The sequence below is a fragment of the Mustela erminea genome, chromosome 9, assembly GCF_009829155.1.
Source record: "Mustela erminea isolate mMusErm1 chromosome 9, mMusErm1.Pri, whole genome shotgun sequence".
NCBI classification, from domain to species: domain Eukaryota; kingdom Metazoa; phylum Chordata; class Mammalia; order Carnivora; family Mustelidae; genus Mustela; species Mustela erminea.
Window position 1 is genome coordinate 104,381,222 of NC_045622.1, and position 25,277 is coordinate 104,406,498.

At 61.0% G+C, this 25,277-nt stretch overlaps 1 protein-coding gene across 4 annotated transcripts in view; it reads left to right on the forward strand.

Annotated features, from left to right (window-relative positions):
• DAGLA (diacylglycerol lipase alpha) overlaps positions 1–25,277 on the forward strand; it is a 61,810-nt gene that overhangs the window by 20,253 nt on the left and 16,280 nt on the right. For 2 of the 4 annotated variants that reach the window (XM_032356946.1, XM_032356944.1), the window contains exons 2-8: positions 15,708–15,846; positions 16,235–16,446; positions 17,833–17,934; positions 18,356–18,494; positions 21,820–21,907; positions 23,889–24,023; positions 24,568–24,645. In XM_032356946.1, the coding sequence (XP_032212837.1) occupies positions 15,752–15,846; positions 16,235–16,446; positions 17,833–17,934; positions 18,356–18,494; positions 21,820–21,907; positions 23,889–24,023; positions 24,568–24,645 (849 nt within the window). In that variant the 5' untranslated portion in view covers positions 15,708–15,751. Of the gene's footprint in view, positions 1–13,522; positions 14,561–15,707; positions 15,847–16,234; positions 16,447–17,832; positions 17,935–18,355; positions 18,495–21,803; positions 21,908–23,888; positions 24,024–24,567; positions 24,646–25,277 lie in introns of those variants that run through there. The other 2 variants (XM_032356945.1, XM_032356947.1) reach the window with 2 other exon arrangements.

A 25,277-nucleotide genomic window follows, 5' to 3' on the forward strand; every position in this document is an offset into this window, starting at 1 on the left:
TACGTCCTGTTTGCTCTCACACGCCGAAGAAGTGGGCAGAGAGCAGACAAGGGTCATAGGGAGGGAAGCAGGATGAGGACCTCTAGGGCAGGCCCTTTACCTAGCCATCTGCTCCCCTGGTGGCCCGGGAGGCAGCCCTACTCTTGTCTGCGTTGTCTGGAGAGGAACCCAGGCGGAGAGACTTCCTGTGGTCGCTCGGTCACGGGCAGGTCAGCAACTGGTTAGGGTTTGCACTTCGTTCTGGCTGACCTCCCAGGCTGGTACGCTGAAACCGCTGGGCTATAGTGTGGCCGTTCTGGCCTGTCTCCCTCCCGGGGCGCCGTGAGGGGCTCCAGTACGTCTGAGTCTTCCGAGGGGCTGCATTCCCAAGCCAGAGGCTTGGGAACTAAACAGGCAAGTCCTGGGGAGAGTGGAAATGCCCTTGTCACTCACCTTGTTTTTGGATGAAGATGCTGAGGCTCTTAGAGGGGAAGCCAGAGCCCCCCTTTCCTTCTGGCTGACAACAGGCAGTCTGGTTCCTCGGCTGTAGGCCACAAGGGTCCCACGGGGAAGTCTGGTGCTGGGAGAGGGCTTGAGCACCCGTGGAGGTGCCACCTTCCTCCCCGCCGTGTGCTGTAAGGAATTGGGCACCATACAGAGGGGCAGACCCTGGTCATTGCTCTGCTGCGCTCTCTGTGTCCCCTGAGGATACCACCCAACACCCCCTTCTTGCCACAGTTTTCTGCATCCGCAAAGTGAAGATGGTACCTTTCTCCCCTGTCTCACCCGCGGCGTGGGTCGTTGGCTACCAGGGAGGCCCGGGCCCACCTGCTGCTGCTGGAGGGCCGTTCGGGATGGAGCTTGAGTCCGGCAGACGGGGCCAGTGGATGGGGTGGAGCGGGCCTGGGGCTGGAAGGCAGGAGCCCTGGGTTCCGGCCTGGGCTCTTCTCAGCTCCTCCTCTTCCAGCAGCAGGGACTCGGGGGGGGTCCTGCCTCCTGCAGGTCCCCTGCCCTGGGAGCCACACCTGTGGTGGGGGCAGGTAGTAAAGAGGCTGACAGACTGTAAGCCCGAGAGTGCTGGATGCTGGTGTCCAGAGCAAAATGCAGGAGGTGATAGAGAGGGGCAGGGATGGGCACACCTGAGCCGGGGCAGAGGAACGAGGTTGGAGCTAAGAACTGAGTGACAGGACAGAGCCAGCCACACAGACATGGCAGGGGGCAGGGGGGACGTCCAGGCAAGGAGAGGCCCGAGGGCCTGGTTGTTGAGACACGGCGCACTTGGCTGTGCAAGGGACCGAGAGAAGGCCCGATCACTGGGGGTGATCTGCAAAGGCAGCCTGGGAAGAGGGGAGGGCCGGCAGGCCCGCGGGAGAATCCGTCTTCATTTCCTAAGTGGGGAGACTGGAAATGGTGGCGGTTATCCTCTCTCCGAGGCTCTGTTTCCCCTCTTTATGTGGGGTTGGCATCAGCTCTGCCATGGTCCCCACCTGGGTGAAGGCCCCTCTCCCCGTGGTCGTGTTTGTGGTCAGGGATTGGTGGCAGGAGGAGTAAGGAGTTGAAGGTTCGGGGGAAATGCCTCCAAACTCTAGCTCAGTACCTGCCCCCTGAGCAGTGGGAGCAGAGCTAACGACCCCCCTTTGAGCAGGTGCGGGCTGGCGGGCATCTGGGCCTGCCGCCCACCTGGGGTTAGACCAGGCTGAACTGGAAGTCCAGGAGAGGACGTAGATGTTGGGGTGGGGAGGGCTGCCCCAGGCCCGAGTTCTCATGGTGCTGCTCCGGAGTCCGGGAAAGCCAGAGGGCCATCCATCCTTCCCTGTGTGCAGGCCGAGAGGGGCCCCCGGAGTCAGGGTCACCTGGTGTTTGTCCAGTTACAGGGACCATCTGGCTGGGGCGTCCTTGACGGCACCCTCTCCCTTGCTGCCCCGTCCCATCTGTCACCACTGCCTGCTGGACCTCAGTGCAGGTCCCCACTTCTCTCCAGCCCCACGCCTGCTATGGCCCGTGGTTGCCTGCTGTTCTCTAAATAAAGCTCAGACCCACTGGGCCCACTGGCCTTTCCACCTCGGGCCTCCTTTTCGCTTCTGTCCCATTCATCTGGTCTCTGCTTAGTCCTTCCAGGTCCTCCTGCGTGGGCCCTCGTGCTGGGGGGCATCCCCTGGGTCGCTCTCCCCTTGTGGCCTCTTCCCTCTGGCTTGTCCTGCAGACCTCAGCCCCTGCTCCCAATTCTTAAGGCAGCTGGTCCTCGCCTCCTCACTCAGGCTCTGACGGGTCGCCCCCTAGGAGCACGCGTCATGGAATTTTCCCCGGCTGTATATAAAGATTAGCTTCAGGTCTTTATTTTTTTCTGGCCCATGGGCTCGGAGAAGCCTGGCCGCACGTCAGCCCCGCCGTGTGGCAGGTACCCCGATGACTCGCTGGGCGGGTGGGGACCGGCCGCACGCACGCATTTCATTTAAACGGGCCGTCCCCTGTGTTCGCGCTGCCCGGAGCCCACCCCGGAGCTCCTCCTGCCCCTTCTTCCTCTTGCATCCTCCCTGCCCCAAGCCAGGGAGCCTGCAACCAAACCCTGGCCGTGTGGGAGGGTTGGGGGTCCTCCTAGCCGCTGGACCCCGGGGCCACCTCCTGTCCTATGCTCCTGGGGTGGGCAAGCCAGGGGCTTGGGGCCTGGGCCTGCCAGGGGTCTGTCACGGAGAAGAGGGCTCGCTCATGCCAGCGGCTGGAAGAATGAACAAGGGCCACACTTTCTAGTAAAGCACTACGAGGGCGACTCCATGAGGCTTCCAGTGTGACGAGAAGTCGGAAACCAAGTGGAGTCTCGGCGTCACCGTGGGACCAAGGAAGTGGGGGAGGGGCCCCAGGGTCAGGTGATTTGGGAAACTTCCCTCCTGAGCTTGAGGCCAGAGGTGGGTGGCCTTGGGGCTGAGTCAGCAGCCTGGGGCGCCACATCTCCTTTGCCGGCCGGCCGAGACTTTGGTCTGCTGGGACCTCGTGTCCTACACTTGCCATAACATGGTAGAAATGCCGGCCATGGGAGGCTCGGGCCTGGAAGCCACAGCTGTCTCCCTCAGTGTTGGGGCTTTCCTGTTCCTGGCCAGGGCCCCGCTTTGTGTCGGCCGGCTCCCAGTCTGCAAGGATTTTCTAGTCAGACAGGCTCGGTCTAACTGGCAGGGAGGGGGTGCCCGGGAGGCCCCAGAGCCCACGATTCTAGGTCATCTCCTGCAACATCCAGAGGCAGGAATGATATTTATAGCAGCCCGTGGCCACCAAGGGTGGGGAAGTCAGCTGGAGCTGGGATGCGGGCCACCCCCTTCCGGTCCCCAAGCTCTCCCTGGGTCCCTCACTGCCCACCCCCAACGCCGGAGCCTTTCTGGGACGAGCAGTGAAGGGCTGGGCCTCCTGTGAGCACAGACACGGTCACCCTGCATCCCCAAGCCCTGGAGGAGATGCGGTGCCACTTTCTGCCCGGCAGGAGCCCTGACCTCTGCCCGTCTGGCCAGGACCTTGTCGGTCTCCACGGTCCCAGGTGGGCCTCCTGTTAGCACTCAGCGCCTGGCCCTGCTCTTCTCTCTCTGTGCTGTCAGCTCCTTGTTGAGAAGTTCATCCTTGGAGCCCCCAGCGGCTTTGCTGACCTTCCTGGAGCCAGCAGGGGTCAGTGAAAGGCCTGCCTCATCTCTCCGGGTAGCAGGCAGTTCAGGGGGCGGTGGATACCTGCCCCACGCTGGCTGGGAAGAGGCCCTGCCCGATGCCCATTACCTCCCTGCTGTGTCCTTGTGAAGCAGGCTAGAAGGGCGGTGGTCCCAGCCTGGGGTCCCCAGCACTGTGCAGGGCACACAGCCCCAGCTTCCCCTCCTGCCACGCCCAGGGAGCAGGCCAGGAAGCAGAGGCCACCGAAGTGACAGCGTGACAACGTTCAGGCCCCAGGCCCTGAGGGTAAGTCCTCTGGGAAAGAAAGTGACGCCAAACTCTGGAGTCCTGGGTCAAGCCAGCCAGGTCCCTGCTCTCTTGGAGCCTTTACCTACCCACCTACAAAGCCGGTCCTCTGGTCCTGCCCAGGGGTGAGCAGACAGAAGAAGGCTGATGCTTCTCAGCTGCCTGATGCGGTCACCCCCCGTAGTGGGGGCCTGGGCTCCTCTCCCAGGCTTTCCCCATTTTCAGACTGTTGCCTGCAGCTTCCAGGCCCATCCCCCCAGGCCAGGGGAGAGGCAGGGGCTGCTGTGGTTTCTCCCAGGGAGCCCCGGCATGAAGGAGAAGGTGCAGCAGACAAGACCAGGAGCCCATAGGAATGGGGGCCCAGGCTCCCTCAGCCCTGTCGTGGGCTGATCAAGCAGGGCAAGGGTCCTGAGCTTGCCTAGGGAGGGGCCCCTGAACTGAGGGGGGCCAGCTGGAGGGGAGGAAACCCCTGGGCTTGCTCTGTTCCCAGCGGATGAGAGACAGAGTCAGGAGCAGGAAATGGGCTTGTCCGATGGGCAGAGACGGGCGGGGACAGGGGTTGGGGGGGTGGGGGGGCGGTTGGTGGAGCTTTACAGCCAGTGGTGGCAGCTTTAATCTTATTTAAAGGACATTTCAGAGCCATAAGATGCTTTTGAGGAGGGGGTTGATTTCATTAAAACTGTTAACTGTAGCTAATGCCAGCAAGCACCTCCTCTGGGACGGCCCCTGCTCTCAGCACTGCCCAGCTGTGTCCTCACAGCAGTCCTGGGGAGGCACTGTGAGCACCGTCCCCGTTCACAAAGGAGGAAGCGGAGGCTTCTGTAGTTGATGTGTCCTGGCAAGTGGTCCCTGCAGGTCACAGCTCAGTGGACACCTGAGTGAGTGGAGGACAAAAGCCGTCTCGCCCGTCCCTCCATCCGGGGGCAGAGGACCTTCTGAGCCCCTGCCCCTTCCTGGAGGCCCCGGAGGTAGCTGGGGCTTGGGTCCGGCTCTGCCATGCCATGGGAGCAGGGAGGGGTGTCTGCCAGGGAGCCAGTCAGCTGCGGGTCCCAGTCAGAGCTCCTGCCGCCGTGTTTCCTGTGACCCCCTTTTGCTCTCAGGGCTCAGGCCAGGCGGACTCTCGTTTGGGCTCCTGCCTGGAGCCCCAAGACCCTCTCCTTGGCGTTCTACACCCCAACCAGGTAGAATTCCAAAAGTCAAGGCCAGAGAGGACCTGAGAGGTCATTCTGTCCATTGCCTCTTGAATGTTTTTAAGCACCGAGACTGTTTTGTTCCAATAAAATGTTACGGGGAACCCCCACATATAAAGCAGCTAACATCAACTCCAACTGACACAGCACGTCAGCCCCAGGAAGCCCCAGCCCTGCCTGTTTGGCCACTTCCCCTTATCTGGGGGTCCCTGAGGGTTTCCAGAGCCCCACTTGGAATAGTATGGACATCCCTTCATTGGACACAGGAGTGGAGGGCCCCCTAGGGGCGGGGCCCAGGCCTGGGCCTCTATGCTGTTGAAAGCCCCCCCACCCCGTCCCTGCCATCCAGGTTCTTTGGGGCAGAAGACGTTGGCTCTTGCTGTCACATACGGGAACCCTGCAGATATCCTCCCCCGGGAAGGAGCTAGTATTACGTTGTCATTCGATGCCTGCCTGCTTCCTTGATGCCCAGGGAATGGTAGAAGTGAAACCCAATCGCCCAGATGGCTGTCCTGTGCCCTAGATGGCCATGCCGCCCACAGAGGAGGCCCCGCCGTGGACCCATGGCCCGTGCAGACTCTGGGAGGCCTTGGCCCTAGCGCAGCCCCGACCCCAAGACCCAGCCCACAGCCTGAGGAGGTGCAACAGGACGGTGCCACTTGGGGTTCGCTGGGCGTGGGGCGAGCTGTCGGGCTGGGTGTGGCCCACTGAGCAGTCTTATTAGCAGCCTCACGAGGGGACCTCTAATGAATTAGAAGGTGCTAATTCCTCTCAGAGGTGTTGCCAGCACCCGGGACAGGGAATCTCCTCTCTGTGAAGCTCTGAGAAGCCAGACCCGGGCATTGCGCTGAACTGTCTGGTAGAGGGTACCGTGGGGGGCGGGGGGTTCCCAGCAAGGGGCTTTCACGCAGACAGGGAGGGGCAGGGGGTGGCCGAGTAGGATGCTGAACTGAGCAGGGGGCCATGAAGAGTGGGCCTCTGCCCCTTGGGGTGTCCTGAGTTTGAGCAGTGGGACGTCCTGAAACCGCAGAGCTGCAGGGAGTTCTAGCAAGAGCACACAAGCACATCCTTGGCTCAGCCCCGTGGTACAAGCTGATGGGATGGTGAGTCCCACCTCCCAGGCTCGTTTCCAGTTAAAGGAGGCGGGACCAGGGAAGCCTCAGGGGGAGCAGGTGGAGGTCGCAGGAGAGGGAGGCCAGGGCAACACGGAGGCTGGCAAGGGTGAGGGAGATGGGGGTCAGCCTGGGAGCCAGGGATAGAGCTGGGCCCCCTCTGTTTAGGGGGGTCGTCTTAGATGGCAGAGAAATTAGCACCCCTGCCCCACCTCAAGGGGCAGGGGCTCCGTGCAGGGAGGAGAAGGTCTGAGCACTCAGGAGACATGACGGATAGAGGACACGACGGCAACTGGCGCTGTCTAGGAGCGAGTGCTTTGTGTGTACTCCGTCACTTCCTCCTTGCCACCCGCTCCGACGCAGGCCACCTGCACCATCCCGTTCTGCAGATGGGAAGTCTGAGGCTCAGAGAAGTGACGGTCACAGACACCTGGAATTAGGATTCACTGCAGGGCTGGAGGGAAGGCAGCTGTGGGCTCGTTGGGGGACCATCCCCCTCCAGGTCCGAGCATTGGAGGGAGGGAGGGCTCCAGGGAAGCCGGGAAAAGGCCTGTTCCAGGGGCAGTCGGGAAAGGCCTCCCACTGGGTGGAAACAAGCCTGGGGCCGAAGCCTGCCAGCCTGAGCCATCCCCCACCCCACACTCCCCAGTTCCCAGGAGGAACTGGCCCGGGGCTTGGAGACAGCCATCAGAAGTTGCAACCTGGGCCCCTCCAGGGTACCTTTGTGCCAGGCATAAGAATGAGTGTGGAACAAGGGCCCTTTCCTAATTTCAGTAAAATAAATAGCCTGAAGAAGAACTGAGAAACAGAACCTGGCCTGGCCAGAACCTGGAGGACCCCTTTCACTACTGGAAACGGGCCCTTTGGGCCCTGGCTTCACCTCTGGGAAGGAGGAGCAGGGGGAGGGCCGTGGGGTGAGAGGAGGGCCCGGCCCTCCCTCCTCATTCCTCAGCAGCTAGTTCCCTCCCTGAGCAACTAGCAGGAGACCAAAGGCCCCAATTGATTCCCAGGGAGCCGGCTGGTGTCAGTGACAGGGCCGGTGGCAGATGGCAAGTCCTGTTTGTTGCAGAAGAGCAGAAAATAATTAGCGTCAGGATGAGAGCTGGAGCCTCTGTGATAAATGGAGCCCTGAGGGGGCTCCTCAAGAGGCCTGGGAGCACAGCCTGCGGCTTCCTGGCCTGGCTCGGCCGCTTCCTGAGTGACCCTGGGCAAGTTGCTTAACTTCTCTGGGCCTGGGCTCCCTCATCCTTAAAATGGGGTAACATGAGCACTTACCTCATGGGCGTGTTAGAAAGATGACTTTAAAGGAGGCAGTATTTGTGAACTCGCTGTCCTATCAGGCACGAATCAAGTGCTATATAAGGTTAAAAAAAAATAAAATAAACAGGTGTTGGGGCGCATGGGTGACTCAGTCAGTTAAGTGTCCAACTCTTGGTTTCGGCTCAGGTCATGATCTCAGGGCCCTCGCTCAGCCGGGCGTCTGCTTCAGAGCCTCCGCTCGCCCTCCTGGCCACCTCCACCACTCGCATGCTCTATCTCTCTGAAATAAATAAATCTTTAAGACAAACAAGCAAGTGTTAAAATACTTGTCGGGGCCACTTCTGGGCCCAGCCCAGGATGGCTAGCAGTCAAGGCCCCCAGCAGCGAGGGCTCCTCCTCTTCATTTTCCTCTCTGAGCCCTGTGCCCAGCCCCAGACCGCTTCTCCGTGGGAAGGGCTCTGGTCGGCAAGCAGGTGGATGTGGCTCAAAGCCTTCCTTGGCCCCCGACTCCATGGATTATGTAATCTTCCTGAGGCTCCGTCTCCCCTCAGGTGACAGAACAGTCGCACGCACCTGCAGAGCTGTAGGTGCAGGGCGGAGGAGGCCATCCTGGTGGGGAGGGACGGGGAGGTGTTTGTTAGTCAAAGACTCTGGGGACAGAAGGGACGGGGCAGGGGCGTGCCCCTCCTGCTCCCCACCACACTAGGCACGCCGTGTTAGTCCCAGGGCCCATCGTGTGCTGAAACCCAGCCCCAGCCCTGGGCAGACTCGGCTCTGCCTTCTGCTCGGGCACAGCTGAGGCGTGAAAAGCAACAGCTTTTGGGCCCCTAACTTGGGTAGCACACACCCGGGCCCAGGCTGGTGGCGCACGCGGCCCCCAGCCCACGCGTGCTTTCTCTCTGTCGCCTCCTTTGGCTTCCTCCCCCTTCCCATGCCTTCCAGAGCCCTGCCTCCATGTGGGGCCGCAGACATGGCCAGGAGAAGGGGCATGGGGGGCATGGAAGGACTGTGCAGGTCTCCGTGTCTGTGCATGGGAATAAGAAGTTGGACAGAAGGAGGAGGAGATTTTTTTTTTTTTTTTTCCTTTCAAGTAACTCAAGGAGACTGCTTGAAATCCCAACTCCTTGTTGTGGGATCTTTGGGCAAATGTTGCACGTCCCCGAACCGTGGTTTCTTCATCTGTGAGGCTGGGGTAACAGCCTGGTGAGGCTGGAATGAGGCCACATTTACAGCGTTCACGCTGTGCTCTCTCCCGGCCCCACAGCCTGCTCACCTCCAGACAGGCCGTGGGGGCCCCCTGGGCTCACGCTGCCTCGTCTGCACGGTCGGCCAATACCCACTCTCCCACGCGGTGGTGGGGCCGTGAGTCTGCAGCCACACAGGGACCTGGAGACTGCTCTGTGGTTTCCAGGGCCCTGCCACCTCACTCTGTGAGGGGGAGGTTTGAAGCCAGCTTGTGGGTTCAGAAGTGGGCATGTAGTCGAGGCCTGCTCCCCAGAAGCAGCATGGCATGGTTAAGACATGGGCCCTGGAATTAGGCTGTGTGACCCTGGGCAAGTCACTTCACCTCATCCGTAAACCACAGGTAGCAGCAGTACCCGCCTCCCAGAGTTGTTCTGAGGACTGAGTTATGGGTATGAAGGGCTTAGACCAGGCCCAAGACGTGGTAGGCTACTGACAAATGCTAGAGGAAGTGAACCAACTGGTTCCCCACCTTACGGGTAGGCTGTCTCCTCCCCATCAGCCTGATACACGGGAACCGGCCTGCAGTTTCAGGAAATCAGAACCAGGTAACTGTGTGTCGACCCCCTCCCTCTACAGGTGCTCTCGAGGACGCCACATGAGTGAGCAGGAAGGTTAACTAGCTCTCTGACTAGCCACAGAGCTGATAAGGTGGCAGGGTTGGGGTCTGACCACCACCGAAGCCCATGCTCTGGTCACTGCTAAAGAGGGCATGGGCCATTGTGCCAGCACAGTTTGGCAAGGCAGTGGCCCATTAGTGAGCCCGTCCCAGCCAGGATGGAGCCTCTTGGGGCCACCAGTCACCTGGCATGGAAGAACCAGGTCAGTCCTCCCCAGGTCAGACACCCTTCCCCACCAAGACTAGAAGAGCTCCAGCCTCCAATTCCGGAACAATCTGAATCAGACCCAGAGAGCCTCGAAGGCAGCAGGTGCCTGTCCCTCTCCCATTTGGAAGCACCTTCCCATTTCAAAGCCCTTTCAAATGGGGAATCCCATTCATTGTTGGGTAGGGAGGGAGTCCTGGGCCCTCCCCTCAGGGAACCAAGGATCAACACATCCGGCAGAGCTCAAAGAGACCTTACAGATTACCCAGTTTCCTTTTTCTCTTCGGCCACCGGGAAGCATGGCTGGTGTCTAGTACTAGTTTTACACATGATTTCTATGAGACCCTTTATGTCTTCTTAGCTGTGTGCAACCAATTCCCCCCACCTTCTGTTTTAATTGCCTTAGTTTTTGTGCTGAAGTTGGTTTGTTCTTAAGTTCATACCCCACCTCTTCACTGTTCCTGGTTCCTCTAAGGCACACGCAGCCATTTATTGTGAAATCGAGTAAACACCAATCTAAGTACAAAACCGCACCCTGCCTATTGGTAGCCCAGGCTCCTCATTCTCCAGAAGAGGAAACTGAGGTCTGGGAGGGGGACAGTGACACTCTGGCCTGGAGACAGTGCTCTTGGTCAGAGCCTGGCAGCTCTAAACGTGGCTAAGCCTGGCCCCGTTGCCAGCCTCAGCAGGCAGGGGTAATTGGAGGAGCCCCAGGCAGGTGGGCTTGGGTCTGAGATCTCCTGTCTTTTGACTGTTGATTGGCAAGACTAGTGGGGCCCCTGCCACAGGAGGTGGAGAGCCAGCCATGGACGACTCTGTTTGAAACGGAACATGTGGGTGATGCCTTCTTGGGGACAGATCTCACATGGACTGGCCAGCTTCCGACAGGGTCACGCGTCAGAGCATGAAGGAGAGCTCTCTTGTGCGGAGCTGGAGTGGGCTGTACGTGAGGAAGAAGGGCGGGAGCCAGCTCCGGGAACCTGGGACTGTGTGTCCTGGTCGTGACACCATAGGGCAGGATGTATGGGGAAGTCGGGAACCCCAGGCGCCTTTCTGAACCTGCTTCCTCGCCCATGGAAGGGGGCGACAGGGCTGTTTCTGAACTCCTTCTACCTGACGTTGCTGCGCTGGATGTGAGTCGGGTGACAGCAGGTATGGCCTGTGCCTCTGGTGACAGGGCTCCTGCTCTTCAGGAGGTGGCGGGGTGGCCTCTGAGCCCAGGGCCTCCTTCTGGAGTAGTGCTGCTGGAGGAGCGCTGGCTGGCCACTTCCTGTGTGACCGCTGCTATCCTCAGCTCATCTAACCCTGTGACAGTTCTGAGATAAGTACTGTTCTTAGCCTGTCTTAGAAAGGAGGAGCCGAGGCACAGAGAGGTGAGTAACTTGTCTAAGGTCACACAGCCCGTCGATCCAGAGCCAGCACTCAGGCACAGTCTGTTTTTAGAGCCTGTGGACTGAGGGCCCTTGTCTTCCTGCCTCCCTGCCTCCCGGCCGTGAGGGTGAAAGGTCATTAGTCCTGAACTCAGGGCACAGGAGGTGCTCACATGATGGTGGGACCCATGGCCCAGACCTGCTGGTTGTCCCTTTCTTCCAGCCCACACCGTGCATCCTGTCTCCTGTGGGGGCTGGGCTCAGCCCGGCTCCAGTGACCTGGCCCCGCTCCCGTCTCCCAGCAGTCCTGGGCCATCCGCAGGGTAGATACAGCAGCCCTGCCCTCCTCCCTCAGCTGGGGGCTCTCGGCACCCTGCTGGTTAGTACCCCTGTGAAGGGGCTCTTCTCCCCAAAACGTACTCCCAGGGCCACCCCCCAGGGGACCTTAGGATCAGAGGGTGAGGCCCAGCCTGAGGTGCTTTAGCCAACCAACCCCCAAGGCCTGGGGTGAGGGCAGGTGAGCCCGGCCAGGCTTAAACCTGTTCAGTCCAGCCCTTCCCACCAGCTGGAGCCAGCCGTGGGAATCAGCAGCACCTGGCCAGCCCCCAGCCCCCAGTCACAGAGCACCTTGCCAACAAGTCCCCAGAGAGCCCCCCAGGAGCTCGACGATGACAGCCCCACGGATAGACTGTGTGACCCCAGGCAGTTCCCACTATGGCCCTCTGAGGGGGTGGTGTCATCCCCGGTTTGCAGACCAAGAAAGCAAAGCCCCAGACTGTGAGATGGTGCTCAGGGGAGGCACTGGGGTGGGACATTTCCCCAAAAAGCCAAGCATATGTGGGAAGAGGTCTCTGGCCCTTGTGGCTGGAGGGGAGCTGTTGCAGTGGCTTCGTGGGGATAGAGCGGTGGTTTGGGGCTCGCAGAGGCTCAGGAGGAGAAGGGCTGGTTTGGACTAAGTTGTGTTCAAACCCAGGGGCACCGTCAGACAGCGCTGCAAGACCCAGGCCCATCGGGGCTCTGGTGGAGCCGGAGTGGGGATAGGCACTGAGGAATCAACAAGGCTACTCTACGGCCCTGTGCCCAGGGCCACCTGGGATGAGCTGTCTGGGGGTCCTATAAGGGGCAGCCTGTTCCGCCTGAGAAGAGTGGGGGTTGGGGGTGGGTGCTGCCAGGGACAGTTTCAAAGAGGCCATGACTTGACTGGCCTGGAAGGATGAGTACACAAGGCATGGAATCTTCCAGTGAGGGGTTTTCAGGGAGACAATAAGTTCTGGGGGGAGCTGGGAAGGGAAGGTGGGGCAATGGGAGAGGGGTCTAGAGTGCCGCTCTGGCCGGAAGGAGCTGCCTGGAGGCTGTTTCGACGTGCTTGTAGCCAACTGTGTCCTGAATCCCCAGGGGCTGGAGAGTATCTTTCTGGCCCAGGACTCAGAGGGGGCCAGGCACCGCACACGGTTGCACAGCCTGCCAACCAGAGACTAAGACCCTTAGCCAATGCCCGAGGGGCTTGGACTTTATCCCACAGGTTTGGGGAGCCATGGGAGGTTTCTAAAGTAAGAGATAGCATGTGCATTTTTTTTTAAAAAAAGACTTTTGTATCTTTAGAGAGAGGAACTCCCCAAATGGCTAACATTTAACTTAGGGGCCTGAACCAGCAGCAGGGGGCAGAAGGGGACCCCCAAGGGCCACTCAAGTCAAACTATCTACGTGAGGAGGGTCTTGGTACCCCATTCAGATCTGCCTGAGTTGGGGTCTAGCTGGGGGATATGGGGAGCCCCCAGCAGTGTCCCTGTTCCCTTCTGCTAGAGGGGGTACCATGCCTGCCCTGGAGGTGCCCCCGGATGGGGGGAGGCCGTGTGCCCCACAAATGCATTTGTTGGGGGGGTGTCGACCCTGTGCCCCAGGGAGGAGAGCCAAAGGAGGTGCTTTGTGGCAGCCCCAGACCAGGAAGTAGCCTCTGCCTGCCCCCCCCAACATTTCCTCCAGATGAAATCACATCCCAGCAGGGGAACAGGCCCCCATTGTGAAGGGCTGGGGTCTCAGAGAAAGGGCGCCTTTCAGGCCCTTAAAAATAGCAGCCCTGAGATGGATGAGTCCGCATGGAATGGAGTGGCCCATCCTCTCCCAGCAGCATGGGCCCTGTCACCCCCATCCCACGCACCCGTGACCTGTCGTTGACCAGCTGGAGCATCTACTGGCCCAGGCGGGGGAGGGGTGGCTGGTCCATGGGGCCGTCCCTGGCGTTATCCAGCATGTCTGGGGCCTCTGCAGATGGTGTCCCCTGCAGTCCTCCCCGGAATTTTAGCAGGCGGCGTCGAGTGACATTTTACAGATGAGGAAACTGAGGCACAGATCGTAAGTCCCAAGGCCAGCGGGTGGTGGGGCCCAGGTTCGAAGCCAGGCAGTGTGGGCACCCAGGCCTATGCCTAGGATTCTGCAGTGGTGCGCTGGCTGCCGGGCTGGGCTGGAGGAGCAGGGTGTGGTGCCCAGGCCTGAAGTGGGGCACCCAGTGGGGTCACATGATCTAGGTGGACACCAGCGCTAACCACGGCTGCTGGCCTCAGGCTGGTCGCCCCCCTGAGCCTGGTCAGAGGCTGCCACTGGCTGTAGCTCTCGGGCATCTTGACCCGTCTCAAGCTGGGTCTGCAGGGAGCCAGGCGCTCCTCACCTTCCCGCCAGGGACCAGAGAGGGCGGGGCCATGTGTGCTTGCAGGTGTGGGGCTAAGGAGCATTAGCCAGTCTGGACTCCCAGAAATGAAGGGGCTGGGGGATGAGGGGCAGGTGCCCATCCAGGGGATTGTGGACAAGATGTTCCAGGCAGGACCTCCAGCCCCCAGCCCCCAGCCTCTCTCAGGAAGGCACTCCCCTTCAGCCACCGCCACCACGGCCACCACCGCAGGGGTCCTTCAGATTAGGGGTTTAGAAGGGATTGGAAGAGCTGCACCTGCTGGGACCTCCCCCACCCCCTCACCCCTGCTGGCCTGACCTCTGGGTCACGTGAGGGGGCCCCCTGAGCCCAGCATTTTTCAGCAGAGCCACCTGGAGACAGGGAGGGGCTGTAGAGAGTCGGGGACTGAAACACCAGCTGTTGGCAGCTCTGGCCTGCCCCAGCCAGGCTGCCACCGCACGGTGTCCTGGCTTTTTCGGTCCGGGGGTCGCTAGCGCTGGTCAGGGACGCTTGTCAGGGTTGCACCCTGCTGGAGCCCCACACCCCCGCCCCTGCCCGGCCACTCTACCACGCGGCTCTGGCTCCGGGCTCTTCATCCTTCTCCCCACTTCCCAGAATCCGCGCTCTGACTCCTCCTTGGAGAGAGTGGGATGACATCACTTCCTGAGGGGGGGAGGAGTAGGCACGACCCCGACAGCCTAGCCCGCCAGCCCGCGCGCCAGGCCGCCAGCTCACAGGGAGCAGCTTGGCAGCGGCTGGCTGAAGTGGCCGCACCAGAGAGAGCACGACAGAGGCGGGCCGGCCTGGACATGCCGGCTGGCCACCCGGCCCAATGGCCCCTCATCCAACCTGAGGGCCGTGCCCACCAGCCGGGGGATACTTGGTCACTTGCTTCCCAAGTGATGCTGGTCTCCGAGGACACTCGCTTTCCCCGGAGCCGTCACCGGGGAGAGGAGGACTTGCCACCCACCTCAGGACCAGGTGCCATGTAAGCCTCTGGGCCTGGGGGCAGCTGCCTAGCAGCGGGGCACACACCCCCACAGCAGGGGTTCCTCAGCACAGTCCAGCACAGGGCAGCCCTGGAGCCCCTCACCAGTATCTCCCGGACCAACCCCCCCCCATCCCATGTGGGGAGCCTCCTGGCCTGCAGTGTTCCCTTTGCTCCTAGGGCTCTGGGGCATGGGGGTCCTAGACTCTTAGGCGGTCCACCCCACAGCTTGCCTGTGGCTGACTTGAATTCAGCTTTAGAGAGCTCTGAACCGGGCAGCGAAGCGTACGTGGCTCAGGGTAGACACGGGATATGTGGGTCCCAGGAGGATAGGGTACCCTGCAGGACTCACTGCCCTTCCAGCAGAGGGGCTGGGTAGCCCCAGTTGTGCCTCTGACCCTGGGTCCCGGCTGTGTCCCTGCCCACCAAGAGGCATAGCTGTGGCCGGGCATTCTGTCTGGTGAGTGCGAGATCAAGTGCCAGAGCATGGTCCCAGGGCTCCAGCAAAGCAAGAAACTGAAGACCTCATTCAGCACATCTTTTCTGAGCGCCTGCTATATGGTGGGTGCGCTCTCCTGCCTCTGTACTTGCCAGGTCCATGTGTACCCTTCCCCGCACCCTCCCCAAGTTCTTCAGCCCTCAACCTGTCTTGTTCAGTTTGTGCTGAGGGACAGGCTGGTGCTTGGTCTGGAAAGCTCCCCTCACCCCCCCCCCACCCCGCCAAGGCTCCACACACTGGGCTGGATCTCCTGGAGAAGAGCCAACAGGGGAGCTGGGGGATCCCCTGACCCCATGGAGGGGGAGGCAGGCGGGTAAGCCCAAGTCTTTAATGGAACTAAGTAGTTACTATTGTAGTAACTCCCGGGAGAGCCAATCCCAAAGGGCCGGCACCAGGCTTGGGGGCAAGAGAGCCCTCGGGTGAGGCAGCAGCCCGTCTCTGGCTGCTGAGTTCCTTTACAGTGGCTCTGAGCGGCGGATAGGGTTGCAGGTGGGTCCTGCCCAGGGATGGCTCAACATCTGCAATGGTCTGGAAGCAGCTCGGCTGTGGGGCCTGGGAGAGGTGCTTCTGTGCTGGGCACACCTGGCCAGGAGTGCAGTGGCCCCAGGTGCCCCAGCGGCAGCCACAGGGCCCTCCGCTGTCTTTCAGGAGGTGAGCACCAGGCCCGCTGATTCTCTGCAGAGCTGCCAGCCATGCCCGGGATCGTGGTGTTCCGGCGGCGCTGGTCTGTGGGCAGTGATGACCTCGTCCTGCCGGCCATCTTCCTCTTCCTCTTGCACACCACCTGGTGAGTCTTAGGGCCGTGCCACAGGCCTGGAGGAAGGCTTTCTAGCCGTCTGACCTGACCCTGTCGTGCTCCCGGCTCCTAGGAGTTGGTGTCTGGAGTACCCATCGCTTAGGGAAATACCCACGTGGAGCGCAGAGACCCTGCCTGGTCCCCTGCCGGACCGGGCACCATCACCGGGCAGGGCTGCCGCCGCTGTCCCCCCATGGCCAACAGCTGGGCTCCCTGCCCTCATGTCCCTGTCTCTGGCCACCCATGTCCTCAGAGGCCAGGTGGATGGTGGTCCTGAGCCCGAAGCAGTGCAGCCCCTCCACCTGCCGCGTCCTGCTGGCCAGGGTCCATGGAAGGCACCCGGACTCCCTGGCCCCCTGTGACACGTGCATCTCCCCAGGTTTGTGATCCTGTCTGTGGTGCTCTTCGGCCTGGTCTACAACCCGAACGAGGCCTGCTCCCTGAACCTGGTGGACCACGGCCGCGGCTACCTGGGCATCCTGCTGAGCTGCATGATCGCCGAGATGGCCATCATCTGGCTGAGCATGCGCGGGGGCATCCTCTACACAGAGCCCCGCGAGTCCATGCAGTATGTGCTCTACGTGCGCCTGGGTAAGGGCCGCCCCGGGGGGTGGGGGCTGCTCCCCACCCCCTTCCACCCCCCCTCTCCTGCTCCATCACTCAGCCGGCCAGCATCTGTGGGGCCCACCCGATGGTCCAGGCCCTGGGCCAGCACCAGCGGCCAGCTGAGAGCCAGCAGACTTACGGGGCTTGTGCTATAGACCGGGGAGGGCAGACTGTAGCCCGAGGGCCACATCCAGCCTGCCGTCTGTTTGTGCAGATAAAGTTTTATTGGCACCCAGCCACACTCATTCATTGACGTACTCACTGGTTCTGCGGCAGAGCTGAGTAGTCAGGACAGAGATGAGGACCCACAAAGTCTAAAATATTTTCTCTGGCCCTTGCAGGGGAAGTTGTCGGCCCCTGTTCTAGGCCAAGTGCCTCTCTTCTGCTGCTTTGAAAGCCTCCACCAAAGAGTGCCCCCCACTTCCCTGGAAACCCCTCAGGGATCCGGAGCCGCTCCCTACAGGGCCTGCCTGTGTCCTTTTTCTGGGCTTGGAGTTCAGCTGCTAGTCCCATCTTTCTGAGCCAACACTTCTCTCCTGCTTCCGTGAACTGTGCTAAGCCCTTCCCCTTGTTAGCTGAGGGAGGAGCCATTACTGGTCTCCCTTTACAGATGAGGATTCTGGGCCACCCCCGCCCCAGCCCAGGGAGGTTAATTAGCGCCCTCAGGGTCACATGGCCAGTGTGTGTGCGTGCGTGTGTGTGTGTGTGTTTGTGTGTGTGTGTGTGTGTGTGTGTGTGTGAAAGAGAGAGAGAGAGAGAGAGAGGGCCGAGTTGAGATTAGAACCCAGGTTGTCTGTCTCCAAAGCCTGGACCTCAGCTGCCTCAGGTGCTGCCTGCGAAGCTGGGGCCTCAAAGGCTGCCTGTGCCCCCGGGGGCCCCCCTGGCCTGCTGGGGCTCCGCTCGCCTCCTGCCCTGAGTGCCGGAGCCTCCTCTGGGAAATAGCAGTCTCCGTGAGACGAACCGTCTCTCATCTCATTCTCCGCGCTCCTGTAACGCAGACGTTGTCACCCCATTTTACAGATGAGGAAGCGGAGGCCCAGGGAGATTAGGTAACTTGCCTAAGATACATCTGATACCAGAGTTCATGGACATAAGTCTAAAATCCCGAAAGAGCAGCGAAATGCCTCTTCATCCTCTGCCTTTCCAGTCCCCTTCAGGGAGGCGTCGGGGCCTGAGGGTGCTTCAGCTAGAACAGGTGGTGGGTACACTGTAGAAGGACAGACTGGTGGTGGGACAGCCACGCTCCCTGGGCCCTCTCTGCCCGAGGCCTGTGCTGGGTGGGGCGGGGGTCTGGTGCCCCTGCTGCAGAGGGGTCCTTCCGGGGCAGGCGGACTGGAGCGCCCTCCAGCCTGCTCCCTGCTCTCCCTGCAGCCATCCTGGTGATCGAGTTCATCTACGCCATTGTGGGCATCGTCTGGCTCACTCAGTACTACACCTCGTGCAACGACCTCACTGCCAAGAATGTCACCCTCGGTATGTCAGCCGGCTCTAGGGCCGGGAGGGACGGGGTCAGCTCGGAGACGGGGAAGCTCAGGCATATCCCAAGGGAAGCGGTTCCCGACGGACGCCGGGTGGGGTGGTGGCTGAGGCTGTGGGCTTCTTCCCAGGCCCGGCCTGCCCCCTTAAGGGCACCTGGTGTGGAGGAGGGGTGGGCAGCAGGGGAGGGCTCCTCGGCTCCTCACCAGGAGCCCCTAGATTTGCCTGCTCTGTGCCGAGGGTGGGCCTCGGGGTCGTGGCTCAGCATGGGACGATCAGGTGGCCAGAGGCCAGGGTTGGGGGCTGCTGGGCCTCGCTCTTGGGCCCCAGAAGCAGACTGATCAGGAGGCAACAGTGCCCCTGAGCCAGGGAGGCTCCCCCAGCACCCGACCTCTTGCTTCCCACTGCTGCCCCGCAGGGATGGTCGTCTGCAACTGGGTGGTCATCCTCAGTGTCTGCATCACCGTCCTCTGCGTCTTCGACCCCACGGGCCGCACCTTTGTCAAGCTCAGAGCCACCAAGAGGCGGCAGCGCAACCTGCGGACCTACAACCTCCGGTGAGCAGACAGGGTGGGCGGGCAGCCCCGCGGAGGTTCACGGAGGGGCGGCCGGGCTGGCCCTGTGCCTTCTGAACCGCATGCCGGGCCGCATGCCGGCCTGCGGGAGCCGTGCGCATGTGTTACAGTCCTAGCCTCTCCCAGCCTCAGTTTCCTGGTCTGTAGAGTGGGAATCACAACAGCTCCCGCCTCTGACGGCTGCCGTGAGATTTGAATGAGCGCAAAGCGGTTGGTGCTATGCTCACCATTTGGTACGTGCTCGGCCAGTGGGGCCGCTGTGACCATTGGCTCCACCTTCGGTGCTGCTAACGCCAGCGGTCATCGTAGCAGGAAGCAGGCCTGAACCAGGCCAAGCAGCACGCACCCTCACTGACAGCAGCTCTGAGAGGGGGCTGTTAGCATCACCCCCTTAACACAGACAGAGCAGGAACACAGAGTTGTGTGACTTGCCCCAGTGACCCAGCTGGGAAATGGCGGTTCTAGGCCCCAGCCCAGGTGGTCTGGCTTTAGGGCCCTTGCTCCTAACCACTGGGCTGGGTGGTCTCTGGGATGAAGGGGGCTGGAGAAGGTTAATCAAGGAAGGCTTCCTGGAGGGGGTAGGTTTTGCACAGTGTTTTGAAGAAAGGGGAATGCTGTGCCATGGTAAAGAAAATGAGGGAATCCAGGGTCATAGTAATTCCTGTTTAGTCAAAGAAAAAGATGGGTGGGGCATGGAGCTTCTCCTGTGTCTTTGGCCCTGCCCTGAGCCCTTTCCCACCATCAGTCCATTCAGTACTTTTGCAGACCCTAGTGCCCTTAGGAGGCTGATTCTATGGACGAGGAGTCTGAGTTCCAGGCAGGGCAGGTCACTTGCCACAAGTCACGCTGATGGGGAGCAGACAGGCACTCCATCCCCAGGACAGGGGATTTGGGGGACCTCGGTGGGCTGCCCAGGCCCCCAGGCCCCCAGGCCCAGTGGGAATTCTGCTTTGAGCTCCCCCTAGGCTCTCCACGTCAGCTCAGCACAGCAGCCAGAGCCACACCCGTGCCTGGGCTGGCCACCTCCCAGCCCAAAATACCAGGTCTCGGAGCCAAGGCCCCAGAGCCCGTTCTCCCAACCAGCATAGCAGGCCATCACCACCCATCCCGTTTTGCTCATTCTGAGCATACGCCCCCACCTGACCTGGTTTCTGGGCTTCTGGGGCCCTGGGAAAAAAAATCTCCCCTGCCTGACTCTGGGTAATTGCCTTTGGGGCCAGGGAAGCTAATGCCTTTGCAGCTAGGGGCTGTCGTTTTAATTAGCAAGTTTTCCTGCGGTTTCGGCCGTGTGGGGCTAAGTAAGAGGCCTCAGAGCTCACGGGCTCTGACCTGTTGCATTTTCTCCAGCTGTCTGCGGGGGCCGGGAGGGCAGCCTAGGTTGCGGCTGGGTTAATGTGGCTACCGCTCAGCCTGGTCTCCACGGGCCCTCCACTGACCCTCTGAAACCAGCAATATTTCTAACAAGGACATTTTCACGCCCGCCTGCCCTTCATCCACTTCCAGGTTTGGGGACGGATGCACGCCCCCACCCATGCTGCACTGACAGATTATTTTAGCATCTGGAAGTCAGGAACCTGTTTAAGTCCTGGGCCTTCTCTCCTTTCCGTGAAATCTGGTAGGGGTGGAGAGATGGGTTCTTCCCAGCACGGCTCACTGGGAGCCTTGACCTTGGATCTTTGCAGGGGTGTCTGCACTCCCACGGGGGTGCTGGGTCCATGAACTTGCTCTTCAGATTCACTCTCTCTCTGCCTAGTGTTCTTCTCTGCAGCCTAACTGATGCATCAGGCCAAACCTGGCCCTGGCTCCATCTTCCTCCTGGTGGGCAAATGGGGGAATGCAGGAAAGCCTACAGTCAGCACTGCCCTCAGCCAGAGGCCCAGCAGGAAATACTCTTTAAATGTTGAAAAGCACCTTAGATTAATTAGAAAGGGTTAAAGAATGTGATGCTCTGGGATCCCGGCCTGTGGCTTGTCAGCTCACTCTCCCTTCATCAAGCCCCTGGCAGGGGGATGTCGCTTTATGATAAGACTGCCCAAGTCCCTGAGAACTGGTAGATCCCAGAAGCACCAGTTCCCTTGTACCCTTCGTACCCTGTTCTAACCCCCTCTCTAGCTCTGGAAAGCCCTGTGGCCTTCCCTGTCCCTGTGGCCCACTTCCATAAGGAAGCAGCCCTTCGCTGCAGAGGGAAGCCAGAGGGCTCAGGAAGGAGGGCCTGGCCTGTCACTCCTGATGGATACTAAGTGCCTTGCAGGCATTTGAGGCCACCCATACCTTCCCCTCTGGACCACCAAGCAGCAGCAGCAGCAGGGACCAGAGGGAGGGGAGGGTACATGTCACAAAAGCTTGTTCAGTCTGGAAGCGTACATATTTGATGTTGGTTCTCCTAAATTTATGCTCAGAACACACTGACTTCAGAGTACCCGGTGGCTCAGTCCATTAAGCGTCTGCCTTCAGCTCAGGTCATGATCTCAAGGTTCTGGGATCGAGCCCCACATCAGGCTCCCTGCTCAGCAGGGAGTCTGCTTCTCCCTCTTCCTCTCCCTCTGCCCCTGCTCATGTATGTGCGCGTTCTCTCTCTCTCTCGAATAAAAGTAAGTAAAATCTTTAAAAGCAAAACAAACGAACACACCAACTTCTGGGCTCCCAGCACTGGAAGGACCTCGGAGGCTAACTGGCCAGCTGCTCCGCCTTCCAGTGCAGTGTCCTGGATACCCCGACCCCCCATCACAGCAGCTAGACACATTGAGGCTGGGGGTGGGGATGGACAGGCATCAGCCACGCAGATGACCGGTGTGGGCCCTTGTCCCCTCTAATGTAACAGATCCAAGGAGTCGGGAGATGCAGAGCCTCACGTGCCCATTAAACTTCCCCCCAATATAGAGAGGGTTGTGTATCTGAAATCCCTTCCAAGGGGAAGCAAGTCTGTCTGACAGGTCTGCTCCAGTGACTTGGCCAAGAGGCCCAGCACCCTGCTGCGGGGTCCCAGGGCTTTTAGTTTGAGGCATTGGACACCTGGGCGACAGAGTGGTCCCCAGTTTGGGCTCCTACCTATGAAGCCTCCCTGGGGCATGCTGGTGTTCAGTCGGCCAGAAGCTGGGAGTGTGGCCAACCACATGCCGTTGTAGGCCAGCAGGGGTCCCCCCCAGGGGACCTTGGCCAGGCCCAGGCCCAGTCCCTCCCAGACCCCCTGCTGGAGAGCCCTTTGGTGGGATCCTCGAACAGGCTGCCCTGCTCCCGTCACAGCTGGGTCGTGTCCCTTTTGGCCCCGCCCCCTGACCTCACACATACCAGCTCTCTCCCCTTGCAGGCACCGCTTAGAGGAGGGCCAGGCCACCAGCTGGTCGCGCCGGCTCAAAGTGTTTCTCTGTTGCACTCGGACGAAGGACTCGCAGTCAGTAAGTACTGGGGGGATCGCCTCCCACCGGCTCGCGTCCTGCTGTCGGCCACTTAGGAGCCCTGGCTCCTTGGCAGAGCCGGGTGGGGCAGGGCAGCTAGAAGGGCCTGAGCTTGAAGCAGGAGTAAGGGGGGGGACCTGGCACTCACTGGCCTACCGACTCCCTCCAGCACGGGGAACAGCAACTTCCTGGCTTGGTCAAGGGGATGGAAAGGTTTCAAGACCTTTCATCCACCCCCTTGGAACTTAGTTTAAGAGAGGAGATACTAAAAAATCAGGGTGACCTGAAAGCAAAGAAAAGCAGTATGAACGTTCCCAGCCGCAGAGGCCTCTGGAAGGCCCGTCGGGGCGGTCAGGTGCTGAGCCCCAGACGTGCACAGCCAGCCCTCCGTACCTGGTGGTTGGAGGAGGGCACGGAGGGGCCCAGTGCTGCTGGAGAAAGGCCAGCTCAGCAGAGGGTGGCCCCTGGGGGGAGGTAGGGCCCTTGGGGTCCTCGACGCAGACCCCCCATGCACCCTGGCAGGGCCCTTAGAGACCATCTAGTGTCCCCCCCACCCCCTGCCCCTCATTTTTCAGATCAGACAGCTGAGGCCCAGAGAGGTGGTGTGACTTGCTCAGCGTCCCACAGCTAGTTAGTGGCAGAGCCAGTGAGGTCAGGAGACCACTCCTCCCTGAGCCAGACAGCAAGTGCCCTCCATGGAAGCCACCGGAAGCCTGAGTGGCTCCTTCCCTCCAGCAGCCCCTGGTGAACTGTAGAGTGAGTAATCAGGTATAAGAAAGTCCTCCGCTCCCCCGAGGTTCCCTGGTGGGCGGGGATCACCCCATGGGCCTCTCTGGGGGGTGGTCTAGGGGAACATACCCACCCCTCCTGGGCAAGTGGCAGACTTGGGGCTGATGTCAGAGTGCTGCAGGGTAGGGTGGCCCAGGACCCGGGTCCCATCAAGCGCTGGGGGTCAGGTGCAGTGCAGAGCACGTTTTGATCACTCTGTGCTCTGTGGCTTAAAATCTGAACTGAGTGCCCAAGTGACAAATCAGGCCCTTCGTGTACAGTTCCGTATTTGTAGATGCAGCCGTGTAGGCCCCTCGCAGGGCAGTCAGCGGAGCCCGGTGGTAGCTAGTGCTGTCTGGCCTTGTCAGGACTTTGAGTTTGCAGCCCTGGAGTTTTGTTCTCTTAAAAGTGTCAGGCACTCACAGGTGAAACCCTGAGAGTGGGAATCACTGGCCATGAGTCTGCACCCAGCACAGCCTTTCCCAACAAGCTAGGGAAGAGGTTTCTGAGGCCGAGAGGAGGCCTGGCCCACTGACGGGCATGGTGGCCTCTGCACGCCTCCTGCCTCCTGCCCTCCTGCCCGAGGCCAGAGGGGCAGCCAGCCCAGTGTCACAGCCTTCTCCAGGCCCATCATGAGGGTCCCGAGCCTAAAGCCGTTGGGCAGGTGGGGGAGGGGGACTGCCACCCCAGAGACTCCGCCCTGTAGGAGGCCTTTCAAGGTCACAGCTGGTGGGAGGTGGGAAGAAACTCAGTGTGGGGAGGCGGCAGCCAGGAGCTCAGTTTTGGCTTCTCTGCTAGAGAGACAGGCGGAGGAGAAACAAGCCGGGCCGAGCAGGCCTTGATTCCTAGTGGCTGGGGAAAGAACAGGAAATGGCTCACGTTGGCATCTGTGCATGGTAGGCGGTGATGGTGAGTGCCATAGGAGCTCTGAGGACAGAAGAGGGCCGGGAGGTGGAGGTTCGGTGGCTGTCGCACACAGCTCTGGCCAGGTCTGCAGGGCCGAGAGCCTAGGCTAGGGCCCTCGGGGTCACGGTTGCAGAGGGCCCGGCGGGATTGGGCCCAGCTGGTGCCGAGCAGGTGCCTGGGGCGAGCTGGCACTGAGCCTGGAGCAGAGCCCCAGCCCAGTGGGATTCATGTCCGGTCTCTTGCCCTGTCTCCGCTCCCCTGCCCCCACCTTCCCCCCCCCCCCCCCCCCCGCCCCCGGACCTCACAGGATGCCTACTCCGAAATCGCCTACCTCTTTGCTGAGTTTTTCCGAGACCTCGACATTGTGCCATCTGACATCATCGCCGGCCTGGTGCTGCTCCGGCAGCGGCAGCGGGCCAAGCGCAACGCCGTGCTGGACGAGGTGAGTGCCCTCCCTCCTGCGGGCCTCTCCCTGCTGCCCTGCTGCTGCTATGCCCGCTCCCTGGGGTCCCTCTGGTCACCCCCTGATGCCCCCTCTCCTCCTGGCTCTGGCTTGAGGGTCTTCTCGCTGCTGGGCCAGCTGCGGAGGCTTCTGACCACAGGGCCCTCGTGAACGATGCTTGGAGCCTCGGCCCTCCGCACTTGCCTCCGTCTGCCCCCCGCCCCCAACCAGCACCCTGACCCCCACTGGGGTCTCCCAGCATCCTCTCCAAAGTGCGGTACCCTCGGCCTGGGCAGGAAGGTCCCTGGTGCGGGGTGGTAGGGGGTGTTTGATGCTTTCAGTGGAAAGGGAGCAACTAGACATGTGAGGAGACCTCGGATTTGGGGACAATGGCTGGGTCACGGAAGAGCTAGAAACCACACCCTCCTTTGGGTGTTCAGGCCCTTAGGAAGCAACAGAATCAGAGCCCGGGGGGACCTGGACCCCCTATCTCAGCCGTGCCTCCTGGACCTGGGACAGCCACCTTCACACCCTGGTTTTACAGGCGAATAATGACATTTTGACCTTCCTGTCTGGGATGCCAGTGACTAGAAACACCAAGTATCTCGACCTCAAGAACTCGGTGAGTCAGACCCCCCTCACCCCCTCCCCGCCCTGGCTCCTTTTCCCTCTGCGGGGGCGGCCTGAGCAGACCACCTGCCGGCCGCCCCACAGCATGGGGGGCTCCTGCAGCTCTCCGCCGTCGCCTCCCTCCTCCCCACCCCTTCGCCTCCCCTTCCTCCTGAGGACCGCCCCCGTCACGCTGGTCCCACGGTCAAAAGCCTGGAATCTGCTTCACCACCCTCCGAATGTCTGGCCCTGGCCTCTTAAGATCGTGAGGTTGGCGGGGGGCGCGGGGCGAATTGCTCAGACGGTTGCAGCCGCTGTTGTCCTGGAAGGCAGCACGACACAACGCACTAGTTTCGAGCTCTTTTGAGCGGTGGAACCTTTTCTCAGGCATCTGTACTAGAAACCCGCTGTTCACAGGTCAAGGTGGGACCTGCCCTGTGGCCAGGGGAGCTCTTCCCCACCACAAGGGCACTGTGCTGCCCAGGCTGAAACTGCAGCCGGCGTCCTCAGGAGCAAAGCGATTCGCCGCTGTCACTGTGACCTTGAGCAAGGCCTCCGTCCCCTCGGAGCATGTTTCTGCATGGGTGATGGTGCTGGGCACACCTTCCAGCCAGAGCTCCAGTGGGGAGGAAATGAACCATTCCG